The 15,657-nt window shown below is 53.6% G+C and overlaps 1 protein-coding gene across 2 annotated transcripts in view; it reads left to right on the forward strand.

Moving 5' to 3' along the window:
• The window catches only part of SH3PXD2A (SH3 and PX domains 2A), a 246,157-nt gene that overhangs the window by 209,948 nt on the left and 20,552 nt on the right, over positions 1–15,657 (forward strand). The window contains exons 8-9 of one of the 2 annotated variants that reach the window (XM_010589010.3): positions 7,488–7,601; positions 11,551–11,634. In XM_010589010.3, the coding sequence (XP_010587312.1) occupies positions 7,488–7,601; positions 11,551–11,634 (198 nt within the window). The remainder of the gene's footprint in view (positions 1–7,487; positions 7,602–11,550; positions 11,635–15,657) is intronic. The other variant, XM_064269355.1, reaches the window with a different exon arrangement.

Here is a 15,657-nt window from a genome sequence, read left to right on the forward strand (position 1 = left end):
AGACAAAGGCTAGCAGAGGCCAGCCTGGAGTGTGGAGCCGTCTTCCTGGGGCTGTGAAAAAGTGAAAGAGGTAGCCCAGCCTAGCCCCTGCGTATCCTTGAGTGCTGGCCCCTAACTGCCCTCGTCCTGGGTGGCTTATCCTTCATGCAGTAAAGCTCATAGCTTCTGTTGAGTGGATACCTGCTGTGTCCCAGACCCCACGTGGTGTTCTTTCTCACATCTAATCCTCACACCAACCTGCAAGGTGAATGGTATTCTGACCATTTTACAGATGAGGAAACTGAAGCTGAGAAAGATGAAGTCACTTTCCTGAGGTCACAGAGTACAAAAGTGGCAGAGATGGGATTCAGACTCAGGTCTTTGGCTCCAGCACCTATGCTGTGTGCCTTGGTTTCCTCTTCTGCCTGCCAGGCTGCCCACTGCATGCTTACTTCTGCCATGGAGACAAAGTAGACATAGTGCTTATAGTCGTGACAAGACTAATTCTCAGAGAGCTTGCACAGCCCCTAAATTGTGGGGTTGGCAGTGGATGCTGTTGGGATTTGGAGATCAGTCGGGGCAGCCTGTAGCTATCGGGGAGGGCCTCCTGGAGGAGTGGGGTGTATTGTCAACTTCAAAGGATGAATTAAATCAGGACAGGAAAGAGGTGGCTGCAGGACCTTCGCCTGGGGAACTGTGTGAACTATAGGGCAGAAGCCAGGCCAAGGGTGGCTTTGAGACAGTTTGACCAAGAAGGAAGCCCCCTGGAACATCTTCCCTCCCTATGGCGCCATTTCCCACCATGCCTGCTCTCATGAATCGCATCAGCTGAGGAATGAGTAAGCCATGTGTCAAGACAACACCTTCCATTCTTCTGGAACACCTGAATGCTGCTCTGAAACTCCAAAGATTAAGTGCATGGACACAAGTATACATGTCCAAATCAGTTCCCCCAGGCCGTGTTCAGTACGCTGACTCAGTGGCTCACAACCACCAGTAGCTCAGGTTTTCGGAGCCCCTGCTCTGTGCTCAGCACTGAGCTAAACAACTTACATGCATTGTCTCATTTATTCCCCTCAACAATCTCAGGAGGTAGGCTCCGTAAATTGCCCTCATATTATAGAGGAGAGACTGAGGCTCAGAAAAGTTAAATAACTTACCCAAGGTCACACAGCTAGGAAATAGCAAGCCAGGACCTGAATTTCTCTCTTTCTGGCTCCAGATCCCTGATTCCTAGCCTCTACCCCCAGAGGACACTCAACCTGCACAAAGAAACACTCAGGTATGTGCAGACCATCACGTCTACTCATGGTATACGCACACAAAACCCATGCTGTGCAACATGGACATATCCGCTCATAGACAGGAACGTATATAAAATACCAATATTCAGGAACATGTGTTCTCAAGGATCACTACTTCACCCTCATGCATACAACAGACATGTACCTGATCTACTTATATGGTGGCTAAGAGTATGGGTCCTGGTGCTGGACTGCCTGGGTTGCAAGCCCAGCTCCATCTCTTCCTAACTGTGTGTCTTTTGGGCAGGTTACTTGGTCTGTCTATGCCTCAGTTTCCTCATCTGTAAAGTGGGGATGATAACAATAGCACTTACTTCACAGTGGTTGAAGATTAAATAAACTAACACACGTATAGCTTAGTGCCTGACACAGAGTGCTGCTCTTCTCAGTGTTTGGCTATAATTATTATTATGTGGAATACATACATGCACGGACACACTTCTTTTGTGGTTTAGATGACGGTTTACAAAGCAAATTAGTTTCTCATTAAACAATACAGATATTGTTTTGTGACATTGGTTGCCAACCCCAAGACGTGTCAACACTCATGTCTTTTCAACCTTGGGTTCCCCATTACTAGCTTTCCTGTCCCCTCCTGCCTTCTCGTCCTTGCCCCTGGGTTGGTATGCCCATTTAGTCTCATTTTGTTTTATGGGCCCATCTAATCTTTGACTGAAGGGTAAACCTCAGGAGTGACTTCAGGACCAAGTTAAAAGGGTGTCCAGGGACCATACTCTCAGGGTTTCTCCAGTCTGTCAGACCAGTAAGCCTGGTCTTTTTTTTTTTGTGAGTTAGAATTTTGCTCTGCATTTTTCTCCAGCTCTGTCTCAGACCCTCTATTGTGGTCCCTATCAGAGCAGTGGGTGGTGGTAGCTGGGCACCATCTAGTTGTGCTGGACTCAATCTGGTAGAGGCTGTGATAATTGTGATCAGTCCTTTGGACTAATCTTTCCCTTGTGTCTTTGGTTTTCTTCATTCTCCCTTGGTCCAGACGGGGTGGGTGCACAGAGAGACTTTTGTTCCATGTGCATAGACACCCTCCCTCACAGAGATTAGAAAGTGTACCAACATGTATGTAACTCACCTCCCATTTACTCAGAAATGCATACCTTTGTGTACATCTGTCCCCAACACATACCCACAGACTGTAGGAAAGATAGCAATGCCTCTGCCTGCATTGGAGGTGAGCTTGGGAGCCCACGGGGCTCTTAGGCTGATGTTTGAGCCTTCTCAGCCAGTTGGACCACACCCAAGGCCACAGGTTTGGTTGCTTGTTGCTGGAGCAGTGGTGACTTTGGTCAGAAGCCCTGGTTGCAACAATTGACATCTGACCTTTTGGCATGTGGGAGAGGCCTGTCAGCAGCTGTGTCAGCAGCCGCGAGTAGGAGCAAGCCCAGGGAGCCTCCTGGAGAGACCCAACTGAGTAACATATGCCAGTGTGTCCAGGAGGTCTGCATGAGCCTGTGCAAGCAGCCTGCCCACCTCTGCCCACGTTCACTTGTGCCCACCAGGCAGTCTTTGAGCTTTCTATCTTTGGTCAGTGGAGGTACCCACAGCCAAGCCAGCAGCAAGCTCTGCTCTGTAGCTGCCGTCTCCTCTAGTGTCAACAGAGCCTGATGCAGGGCCTGAAATTTGAATCCACACTGCCCCAGTGCTGCATGTGTGTTGTTGGGGGTTGGAGTGGAAGCCCAGGCCAGTGTTCTTGGGCAAGGTGGGCAGGGACCACCAAGGCACAAGGACCACAAAAGGGTTTCAGCCCCAAGTCTTGGGTGGTGGGTGTTACAGGAGAATAGTCTCCTAAGTTGCTGTACTAGGGTGAGGAGATGCTCATGGTAGCCAGTAATGTGGCCCAGGCTCCCCTGAAACTTCTGGTACAGTGGAGATTTTGAGGCTGGAAGGACTCAGAGACAGCCCCAAGCACGCTGGGGGGCACCTAAGTGCTGTGAGGTGCAGAGCATCATGCCCCTCTGCACCTCTGTGCATAAAAACCCACCTCAAAGCATGGGATGGGCACCTCTGCCACCCCCTCAGCCCCTCAGCCAGGCTCTTCCCATTGCCCAGCCTTCTCTCCTATGTGCCAAGATGGCAGAGGTAGGAGGAGAGATCAGGCCTGCCCTGCCCTTTGGAGCTTCCCTGCTGCCATCAAGTCCAGATCCATCCTTCTATCCCCAGTCACTCGCTCCAAGGGGAAGGGAGGGAGCAGCATGTTCATGGAAGTGTTTCCAAACCCCCAAGTGTAAGTTAAGGGGGAGGGAGACAATGCCACCAGTAGAGAAGGGGCCATAATCCTGGGATCATACAGCCCTTGGAGTCTTGGAGAAAGGTCTGTTCAGGGGACTGGTCCCCTAGATGGCCAAGGTGGGGTGGGAGGATGAGAGTGCAGGTCAGCAGGCTCATGGACTTGCTTCATAGCAGATCAAGCATGGATGGAACTGACAGAGAAATTCCTCCAGGAAAACCTCCTACATGAGGGAGGCCTCCCAAGCCTCCCACAGCCCATCTGGTGCCCAGGGAAGGAACTTGGCTCCATCGTTTCTGCTGAAGGTGACTTTGCAGCCCAAATTCCAGAGGTAGAGAGAAGGTTTAGAAAACAATGGTCCCAGCCACCCAGGAGACCACCATGTTACCTGCTTTTCTGGGAAGCCGTGGGTTCACACAAGGAAAGGAAGGGAATATTCACCTGTTGGAGACAAACGAGGAGAAGACAGATTGTTCTAGAGAGTGGAGTTGGCAGTGAGCATACCTTGGTGGAGAAAAAGAGGCTGGGAGGGGCTGGGCTTGGAGGGATCTTACCAGATCCTCAACAAGCTGGCCTGTTTTTTGAAGCATGTCCCAAGGACACATCCAATGACAATAAAATCCCTGGCCCCAGTTTAGGCCCTTCCTGGGGAAACCCACTCCCAGGAAAAAAAGCTCCTATCTGAGACAGGCTTTTAGGGTACTTCTTTGGTCTGCTGAGGCTTTGCGTGGGCTTGGGGTGTGGGTCTGGGTTAGTCAGATTGGGGAGGGCCTGGATGAGATATGGGAACCAAAATGGGGTCTGCCATTGGCATTAGAACCTAGACCTGGGAAGTTGTGTGAGAGCCTCAGCCTTCGAGAGCCTTCATAAAGTGACTCCAAGTTGGCACTGTTCTGTGGGACTCTTGAAGGCTAGCCCAGTGAACAGGAATTTGGGGGTGACTGCCTAGTCGGTCGGAAACCCTGGTGGCATAGTGGTTAAGTGCTACGGCTGCTAACCAAAAGGTCGGCAGCTCGAATCTGCCAGGTGCTCCTTGGAAACTCTATGGGACAGTTCTACTCTGTCCTATAGGGTCGCTATGAGTCGGAATCGACTCCATGGCACTGGGTTTGGTTTGCTTTAGGTTTGCCTACTCGGAATGCCTCAGAGGGTCAGTCCTCACCTGCTGAGATCTATGGTAGCAGTTGCCCACTTGACTTGTCTTTTGATTTCCAATCTTGGATTGTGATGGGGGGACCTTCATTCATGATCTTTGGTGATTTCTGGTTAAGGATGATATTAGTGAGGACTCTCTGAGTTCAAGTGATTAAAACTCAGCTCCAGCTAAATTAAACAGAACAGGAAGTCAGTCCATTGGCTCATATAATTAGGAAGTCCAAGGGAGTAAGTAAGCTAGCAGCTGGAACCAGTACCTCAAGTGATGCTAATCAGCATTGACTCTCTCTTCCCATCTCTTGACTTTCCTGCTTCTTTATTGACTTAATTCTCAGGCATGCTCTTCCCAATAACTCCTGCAATCCCTGGTTTATATGGGACTTAATGTTCAGATCAAAGCATCCATATCAGTTCCTGCAAAAGCCCTCTGAGTAGCCTTGCTTGGGTTTCTGACCTACCCCTGAACCATGACAGTCTCCAAGGAGATGACAGACGCTAATGGGCAGGTGTGCCCGCGTCTGTGGTCAAGGAGGCAGTCATGAGACAGAAAAACCCTATGAATGGGGGCAGCCCTGTTCTGTGACCTCCAGCCAGGATCTGTGGAAGAAGAGCTAGTGCTTGATGGCAGAGGCTGTTAGAGTTTCTGAGAAAATCCCCCAATGTCTGAGGGAAGGATGAAGGACATCTCAAGCAGTGACCCCTACAAAGACTCTCTGCCTGTTTTGGGGGACTCTACCAGTCACAGCCTCTGAGCAACCAAACCACTGTGTCTTGGGCTTCAGGGAAGATGGCAATGCTGCTCCAGGCAGCCTCCTCAGTAGCCCTACATGTGGCAGGCTCAGAATATGCAGGTGCCTGTGGATGGGATGAAGGTGGCCCATACCTATCCACTTGGAGAAGAGATGAGAATGACACACAAGCCCTTTGTACTATTTGATCAACCTGAACCTGGCAGAGGGACGGAAGGAAGGCATCCACCCCAGGCCTGGGGCCTCAGAGCAACTGAAACACTCCCTGTGCCCACTGGCCCCTCTTCTTTCCTCCCTCTGTGTGGGCAGGCCTTGGTCCCCTGGCTCCTGCTGGCATCTCTGCAAAGGGTAGAAGGGGAACCTTCTTGAGCCTCTTGAGACTGAGCCCTGGGACTCCTTGACCAGCTTCTTTCTCAGTAGAAATAGAGCTCAGGATCTTTCTAGGTCAAGGGAGGTGCACATTACAGCCCCTTTTACCATGTAAATGAATGATGGTCCTACTAGCCTTCTTCCCAATGGCTGACAGCATAAGGAACAGCTCGTTTACTCACATGTCCCCAGTTCTTCCTGATTGTGATGGTGACCCTCTCTGGCCCTAGCTGCTCTTTTCGGACTCGTGTGGGCTGTGTTAGGAGGAAAAGTATATCCTTGAGGGCCTTGGCCACTGGGGCTGGGGGGCCCTGTGGGATGAAGATGGGCAGAAAACTGGGCCTGGGGTTGGAGATAGAAAGCTCTGTCATAAGCAGAAAAGAGAACCATGCCAAATCACTTTGCACGAAAAAGAAGCGTCAGATTGGGATCGGGGGAGAAGACACGATCCCGTGAAGAGTTCTTCCAGGAAGCGTTGGAAGCCAGTTAGTGGTGTCCCAAGACCTATGTGTTCATCACCTGGGCTCTCATCTGCCCCTCAGGCTTTTGCCACTGCCCCACCAGAGTGCCCATCCATCTCCTTTCCATCAGGGCATTGCCATCCTTCAAATGGCAAAGCCCACCTCTGCCTTGAGTGCCCCTGAGGTCCCTAGAGCACTCAGTGTCCATGCAGTGGATGGACCGAGGGCAGATACCATGTGGTGGCCCTTTGCAAGAGCTGTGTGAGCAAGTCTTCCAACCGAACTGAACCCACAGCTTCCTCGATGGCAGGGGCTGTGACCCCTTCCATCCTTGGTTGCGTGGAGGAACCTGGACCTCTTCCTGTCCGTGCTTGGCCACTCCCTACCCTTCCAGCTCGAGGCCCCCTCTTTCAGTTTTCTTATCCGTGAAATGAGAGAAATGATGGCTCCGCGTACTTACCTCCCAGGTCAGTTGTATTTTGAACAAATTGACCTCCTTAACTGTCTCAGACCAGCCTTCTCCCAATTACTTTGCCTTGCCCTAGTGGCCATTTCTTCCTCATTTTTGTATTTCACAGAGTGATTTGCTCAGTCAGTGTTTGTTTGAATGATGAATGAATGAATGAACAAGTAAAATGAACGAGCCTTTCTTATTTGGCCACGACTGTCAGGGTACTGCAAGGATGCATGCCCACTTGCTGTGGTTGAAACGTCAGCCCGCTTTAAGGGCAGCTGCAAGAGGCACTGACCCACAATGGGGAAAGGAAAATGGTTGACCCACTTGAAAGATCTGTGCAGCACTGAGGCCTGGATGCCTTTGAAAGCAGAGAAGCAGCCAAACTTCAGACCAAACCAATGGTCCTGATAGGTTTGAAAGACCCTCAATGGTCTTTTATTTTATTGTTTATCCAGGGCTCCCTTGGCCTTTCCAAGAAGGTAGAATACCATACACTGGACATAGCACTGTTTCTATTTCATTTTTAATTTTTTCGTCAGACATTTGTATAAGTGCACCTCAAAGTTTTTCAGGCCCTTTTCCCAGGGAGCATGTCGTCTCTTTTTCCTTAGGGAAATGTAGGCTCCTGGAGCTGGACTCGGGCCAGGCATACCAGGCTGTCTGCTCTGTGCTCTGCCCTCTGCTGCCCCTTCCCTCCCGGGCCCCAGCTCTAACCCTGCCTCTGCCCTCCCAGCTCGGCCCTCATGGCCGTGCTCTCTCTTGTCCCTTCTGCAGGCTGGTGGTTCGTGAGCACCTCTGAGGAACAGGGCTGGGTCCCTGCCACCTACTTGGAGGCACAGAATGGTACTCGGGATGACTCAGACATCAACACCTCCAAGACTGGGGAAGGTAAGGCCTATAGGTCCAAGAGGGGAATGAAGAGGCGGGGGTAGGGGGCTGGCTGCCCTGAGGGTCTGGGGATTGGTGCCAGCCCCATTCCTGGCCCCAGGAGTGACTCCATCTTTTCCCGAAGGCCGCTCTCACATGCTCCTCCCTATAACCATCTGCCAGTCAGAATCCCCCAGCTTCTTCCCTCAGGCCCATCTTACCCAGGAAACCCACATGCTCACCACCCACCCCAGGCCTCTCCCTGTGGCCCTGCTAAAAATATAGGAGGATCTTCTTGGGGTCATGGCTTTCAGGCCTTGGCAACTTTGGGCAGAGCCTGGGGAGAACAGTCCAAGAGCTTGACCCCCGCCCCTCAAAGCTTCCTCCTCCCAGAAACCCTGGAAGACCCCATAGAGCCCTGCCTTTGCCTCCCTGCCCCACACTGTGCCCCCGTGGCCAGGGTGGTCCCATGACGCTGTGTGTATGCCCCTTTTGCTGTGTGTCCGTGCTACGCTGCTATCAGATCAGGCAAGGCGCAGATGCAGAAGGCAGGTCTGTTGGTTCTTTCTCAAGGTCTCAGGAACGGAGGGGTGGCTCAGGCCGTGGCACACTTACCCCTCTGGTTAGCCTGGCTCAGCTCTGTCTGGGTCTTTCTTGTTGCATTTCAAAGAGCCTGCCCCTCATGCCCTACTCCCCCAGCCAACACTGCCCTGGCAGCCAGCTATGGCCTTGGGCATTCCCCAGAGCAAGCCGGGGAGTTTGAGCCACCCCAGTTCCTGGCTCAGTCTCATAACTTCCAAGTGTCCTGTGTCCTGGCAGCAGGAGCACTTTCCTAACGGCCGGCGCAGATGGTCCAGATGGGCGTGTCTGAGAGCCCGGGGATCGAGGCCTGGGACTGGGCTCAAACCACCTCCAGACAGCCTCTCCTCCCCCAGCACCCTCCACTGCCAGGCCAAAACCAGCATCTTGCTGAGTGCCAGTGACTTATTCATCCTTCCCCTAAATGTCAGTTACTCAGTGGGCAGTTGGGCTCCACCCTTCCGCCTGCTTCATTTCAGCTTTTTGTCCAGAGCTGTGGCCCCTACAATGGACTTCCACCTTGTGACAAGTTTCCAGGGGCTAGGCCTGAGGCGTGTGTAGGCTGCTTCGTGAACCCTGGGGTTGAACCCATACCCCACCTAATCCCTGTCCCTGGACACTGCAGCCACCTTGGGTCTGGTCTAGTTTGTCTCCAGTCCACAGGCCTTGCCTCTTTCCTGCTTCCACATTCTAGGGGCTTCCCAGAGCCTCTCAGATGTCTCAGCAATTGCCAGGGACTCAGCTTGGTGCTTTAAATGCCCTGGGAGAACACGGGTACCACCATCACCTTTCCAGATGCAGGAACTGAGGTTTGAACCCTGGTCCGCCTCTTTTGCCTTGCTCCTCACCACATGCCGCACCCTCTCCATGGAGCGTTTTGCTTGGAAGCAGAAAGGGCAGCTCTGAGCGGCTTTGTATGTAGAATTTGAGACCCTGGCTGAAAAGACTACACCAGGGAGGTCAGAGCGGAGATATTGCGCAGACAGTGGAGGACTGGGACACTGAGTGGGCACAAGGCCAGGGCAGGAAAGAGTCTGAGAGGCGTGTGGGCAGAGAGGCCAGCCTGGTTGGAGCAGAGAGAGAGTGCTTTGCACAGAGCAAATGGTAGCCAGGAGGGAGGGTTTGGGGCTTGATGGCATGAGAACCAGGAGGCCAGTGCAGGTCTGTGTTCAGAGGCTATGTGTGTGTTTGTGTCCACATCTGCACCCAGGGTGACCATCCTTAAAATTGGTTCCTCTCCATGCTTTTGATAGGGCATATGTGCCAATACCCCTGACCACTCAGGCAGCTATGAAGTCTATTATCACATCTCAAGGCCCTGGGCCAATGACCCCAGCAGTTTCATTGTGCTCACTTGTCTCTGCCCTTGGAGCCATGTGCCCAAGAGATCAGCCCAACCTGGTCCTCTCTCTAGCCGTCTCTGCCCCAGCCCTGTTGCCATCCCAGCATAGGTTCCCTGAGCCCTGTATCAAGGCCTCCTCACAGCACGTGCTTCATTGCTTTGGAAAGAAAAGAGACAATTCGTCCTTGGGGTTTATTTCTATTCTCAGACACTGGCATATGTTCGTGTTTCTCAGGAAGCTGGGTGTGCTGGATGGAATTCAGAAACATTAGCCATGGGGGCTAGGGGAGCTCTCACCCTCTCAACACTGATGGTGAGAGCACATTCATCAGGCGCTTTAGTGCACCCGCAGCTCTGTCACTCCCAGAGGCGAGGAAATAGAGGCCTGCAGAGCCCCCTGTGAGCTTGTGGCAGAGGCAAGGCTAGGCCCGGGGTCTTTGCCAGTGTTCCTGTGGCCTCCAGTCCCATGACTGGCCTTCCTCCCAGGATGATGAGGGACCTGCACTGGGACCAGCAAACCAGACCACATCATCCATGCTGCTGTACCCAAGGGCAGATGCCCCTCCACCTAACAGGTTTCCCCAGCTCCAGAACCTCTTCGCACTGTCAGACCTTCTCCATCGTCATTGGCAGGCAATTTTTTACGTCCCTATGCCTGTTTTCCCATCTGTAAAATGGGGATAGCACCAACCACATAGGGTTTTTGTGAGGCTTAAGTGAGATGATACTTGTGAATCATTTAAACTGAGCCTGGCATTCATGAGTGCCCAGTAAATGTGAGTTATGATTAGGGTGGCCCCTTGTCTGTGCGTCAGCTGAAACACCTGTCTGTACAGAGAAAGCAGAAAGCCTACCTTCCCCCACTCCCCAGTCAGGAGGCCAGAGTCGAGAGGTCCTCCCGATCTGGCCCTACACAGGACCTAGTTTATGTTCTACTGGTTATGTGTGTTTCAGCCCCTGTCTCTCTCAAGCCAGGGCAGGCAGGGCACCCCATGTGACAGATGAGGAAATAGAGGCTAGAGAGGGACAGCCACCAGGGAGACACAGGGCCTGGACTAGAACCCATACCTCCTAACCTTTTATCCTGCCTCCTGCTTACAAGAGCCAGGTCAAATGGCCACTCTCCTCCTCCTGGGAAAGCAGATACCTTGCAGAAGCCCTTGATGGAGTGTCTGGAAAGTTGTACTTCGACTAACCAGCAGCCTCCCTCCCCCAGAACTGGCAGCCTGGCAGTCTTCTGCTTCATGCCAGGAGGTGGGGCCCAGGTGGCACCCTGGAGCCCTGGTCTGGTGCCTATTCCACCTGGGAGTCCCGTGGGAAGGCAGCGGCATCTGGAGCTGGGCTGCAGCACCCCAGAGCCAGTGCACGGTGCACCTCAAGGAGGGTGTTCTTTGCGGAATCTGAATGGATGCTTGTGGAGAGGGGTCAGCACCAAGGCCTGTGTGTTTCATTCAGCAAACATCTTGGGGCCCAGGGATGCAGAGATGAAAGGCAAAGTCTTTGCCCTCACCAGACCTATCCAGATGGTGACTGAGAAAGCAAAGATGTACACAAGACCCAGAGTGGAAAAAGCTAGACCCACCACAAGGCAGGGACCCCAAGTCTCTCTTAGGCTTGGTTACTCTTCTACCTGGGGCCTGGCCTGTGGTGCACATTCTCAATGAATACTTGGAGAGTGAATGGATACGAGGCTGGGTGCTGGGAGTCATCACTGTCCAGCATGGGGTTGGGGGGACACAGTGATCTCCCCATCCCTGGGGGTTTCCTGGCACTGGACTCTGGAGCAAGAGATCCTTTTCCTCTCTGAGGTGCTGAAATTCTGAGTTCTTTAGCCCCCTTCTAGGCTTGGGCTTAATGTCCAGGGTTTGGCTCTGGTTGGGTTTTTTTTCCTAAATGCTGGCCGCCCTGGGGCACAGTTCAGGCCCGGGAGTGTGGACGGTCACTCCCTCCATCCCTTCCTCCCACCCACCCCACCCCATCTCATCTGCATCTCCATTCTCTCCACTGGTTCCTGTCGGCCATGTGCTCCATCGCCATCTCCCACACCAGTGTCCAAGAGACGCAAGGCCCATCTGCGGCGTCTGGATCGCCGGTGGACCCTGGGCGGGATGGTCAACAGGCAGCACAGCCGAGGTGACCGCGGGAGCGGCTTCTCCTAACCCTGCAGCTGGCACCTCTCTCACTTACGCCTCTCTCCCCTCGGGACTCTGCTCTCCTTTGCCCTTGGCTCTCACCCAGTTTCACGGGCCAGACTGTCTTCTCTTCTGCTGCATCTGGGAGGGCCAGGAGGGCTGCTTGGGAATTGGGGCGGCACTGGGGAGGACTCTGGCTTCTGCTGACTTCCTTGGGGAATGGGACGTAGGACGTGGTTGTAGGCCACCCGAAGCAGGACAAGGGGCCTGAGGAGGGGGATGAAGGGGCAGCTGGGCTCTATAAAGGCCACATTTGTCCTGGAAGCTACAGATTGAGGGAACTGAGCTTGTCAAGAAGTGGCACGCCACTCGCCCCCACCTTGCATTGCCTCCCTCCTCTGAGACAGGGCTCCCTTGGCCAAAACTATCCTAGCAGTTGCTCAGGAACAGAGTAGAAAGGAGCACTAGCCCACAACCTCCTCCTTAGCCAGCTCCAGGGAAACTAGAAAGGCAAGGAAAGCCAGAGCCAGCCTGCACGAGAATACAGCCCCAACTAGCTCTGATGGGGATGTCCGTCCAGCCAGGAGTCTCTGGCGCCTCCCAGCACTGGATGTTGCTGAGTCCAGGACACAGCAAGAACAGACCGAATGTAAAGCAAAGGTCAGCCCAAGCTGAGAGGGCTGGGACAGCATTGCGGGGCAGGGCTGGGAAGCAACCCTGAGCCTTGGCAGCAAAGGAGATTGGGGAACAGGCCCAGAAAACCACAGCAGGATAAAGGTTTGCCTTCCCCTGCCCTTTCTAGCATCTACTCCAGACACCATCACACACTGAGCCCCCAGACATGACTCTGTTCACCTCCACATGGCCACAACCCTGGAACCCACATGTCCAACTGGCAAAGCATGACCACCGTGCACAGCACCGACAGCCACAGGTAGCACTGGAGTACAGTTACATCCAAAGGACGGACATCACTACAGAGCTACCACCCTGGGTACCACACACAGCACATACATAATTCCATTTACGCAGCCACACGTAGCCGCTCCGTGTGTACATCATTTACAGTCAGGAATACATTGTACCCAGAACTCACTGCTTGTGGTCACATCATATACACAGCTCTTGCAACAGCACCTACAAGGACATATAACCCCTTACATACAGTCTCATACAAAGACCAAGCCCGTTGCCGGCAAGTAGATTCTAAATCATAGCAACCCCATAGGACAGAGTAGAACTGCCCCACAGGGTTTCCAAGGCCGTAAATCCTTACGGAAGCAGACTGCCACCGTTACGGAAGCAGACTGCCACATCTTTCTCCCACAGAGTGGCTGGTGGGTTCCAAACTCCAGCCTTTCTGTTAGCAGCTGAGCATTTAACCACTGCGCCACCAGGGCTCCTCCAGCCTCATATATGCAACCCTATATACTAACCGCATACACATAGGCAATCACAGCCACAAATGTATGGTGACGTATGTAGATACAAATAACCAAATGTATAATTCTAGAATCATATATATGCAGGTACAAAAAAGCAAAATACTAGCCCACAACTGCGGGCTTGCTCACCCTTTCTCTAAAATAAGAGACCTAAACATAATTTCCCAGCCTTAGCCATATGGGGTTAAGTTAAATCAAGCAGCCAAGAAAAACCTGAAGAAAGCTGGCTTGGAGAAACTTCCCTGCAAGCAACAGTGCTGATGGGGGAGGCAGGCAGTGGGTCATCAGCTAACTAGACAAGAGAAAGGCATTGCTTCCTGGGGCCTCCACTTCTGTTCCCTCAGCCAACTGGGCCTCTGGAATCAGAAAGCTTCTAGCTGTGGGGCTGAGTAAGTTGGAGGGGAGTGTGGGAGGGGAGCAGGGAGACTGCTGACGGAGAGGAAAGTGTTTGGAAAGAGGAGGCTTCTGTGGTTTGGAAACTGCAGGGTTCTCTAGCCCCTGCCTCCAAAACCAAAACAGGCCTGTCCACCTCCCCCGCAACCCACCCACCCAGCAGCCCACTGGTGGCCTGGTGAACCCTCCCCGAGGCAGGGTTGCCACCATCACTTGATAGCACGTCAGAGTCACCATGGCCTCCATGCTTCCCAGAAGCCTGAGGAGCCCCACAATTCCTCCTGGGCTCCCAGCCCCCGTTTCCCTCAACTCTGTTTCCCAAGGGGCGTCTCTTCCAGAGGCCTCAACCAACCTGAATGGCTCAGCCACTGCTGAGGCCACATCCTTCCATCTGGACAGAGCCAGTGGAGGATCTTCTCTGTTCCCCTCTTGGAGAAACCTGGGAGTGCGGAGGCCTGGGGCCCACATGGCCTGTGTCCACTGGAGGTAATCCACACCTCTGCCGCCTGAGCCAAACCCTGGCAGAATCTGAGCCCTCAGACGAATGAAAGAGTTGGTCTGACAGCCCAGTCTGCCTGGGACCAGCGCTCTGAATTCTCATCCCCTGGAACCTCCATGGTGACTGGGCAGGACAGCCTCTGAGCCAACCCAGAGTGCTCACAGAAGCACATGAACTTTTAAGATATCTGTGCCCACAGCAGCCCCAGGCCTGCCCCTGCCACCCAGAACAGGGCCTTTTGCAGGGAGCACCTCAGCTCAAATGACATTCTTGGTTCTTCCTATCCCAAGAGGGTCAGGGGGCAGGCCCACGCATGGCCCGTGGGACTGTCCTTATCAGGCATGTGGGGAGGCTGCTGCTGGGGCCTGGCAGCTCTAGGAGACCGAGCTCCAGGAGGTGCTCATGGGTCCTGTTCTCTGACCTGAGGGTAGAACAGGGCTCCTCTGATCTCCCCAAGAGAAGAACTGTCATTTTTCTCTGCAACCTTGCCTAGGAAAACTTTAATGATGGCTTCCTGCTTGAACCACAGGCGTTTAAAAATAGCCTAGCTGAACAAAGGCAAGATGTGGAGCCCAGGCTTTGCCTCGCCCTAACCTCAGAACCCTGGATCCTTGGGCCCTGGCGCTACCCGTCTGGCCACCGCCCAGGCCGGGGTTTACCATACCCTACTGGAAAATGGAGCAGGCCCAGGAGCCAGGCAGGAGAGTGGAGGGTTGTCCTGTTGAACGCTGCACTTCTCAAAGGCCCAAGTCAGAATCTGGCTGCCTGGCCTTCTCAGGCGTCCTTGGCAGCTCCCCCCAGCATGGCTGGAGCGGAATTTGAACGCTTCCAGGAGCAAGGCCTTGCCCACACCAATGCCGAGAAAGGCCTGCACTTGAGAAGGGCCTGCTGAACAGTTTTGGAGGCTCCAGTGGCGCATAACCACCTTTTGCTTTTTGGCAGCGTTTTGGACTCAGCCATCAGTTCTGTTCTCATAGCCTGGTGGGCTGCTGCTTCCACCCCAAAGAGAGCAACTGTCAGCCCAGCACAGGCTGCAGACAGGGTCCTGATAACCCAGGTGGATGAGCAGATGGCCCTCCCACAGCAGGCTGCCCATCAGGGTGCAGCAGGGAATCCAGCGGGAGACTGTCATAGCTAGAGCTGGGCTGGAGAGGCGTCTGCATCAGCATCCTGCTATTTTGAGCTCACGGAAAGCCCCCCACTATTGCCCCTGCTCAGTCCTGCCTTTCTCTCTACTGATGGTGTTGATAATCCCTTTGGAGCACCTACTGTATGCCAAGCCCTGTCTCGGCCCCAGGAGAACACCTGGGCTGCAGAGGACCACATAGGCTCAGGGCAACCCTCCAAAGGGCAGAGCATCAGTCCAGGACCATCTATCACTGCTCTGTTCTCTCAGAGTGTGTGGGTGGGCAGGTGAGTTCCTTCCTGAGCCCGCAGGAGGGGCTCCACCAGGAGGCAGGAGCTCTTCAGCTTCAGGCAGAGTCAGGGAGTCCCCAGCTTCAGGTGTACCTGTCAGGGGCTCGTTGAGGGTGGATGTAGCTGGACCCCAGCAACAAGGGAAGAAGCCCCTCCCTAGAAGCCAAAGCAAGGACCCATGTGAGAGGTCCCAGGCCACCCTGCCAGGAGGGAGGTTGAAGGATACTGGCAATGACAACAGGTTGCCCCAGCCCCCCAACAACTGTCTTTT

This window comes from Loxodonta africana, chromosome 16, assembly GCF_030014295.1.
Source record: "Loxodonta africana isolate mLoxAfr1 chromosome 16, mLoxAfr1.hap2, whole genome shotgun sequence".
NCBI lineage: Eukaryota > Metazoa > Chordata > Mammalia > Proboscidea > Elephantidae > Loxodonta > Loxodonta africana.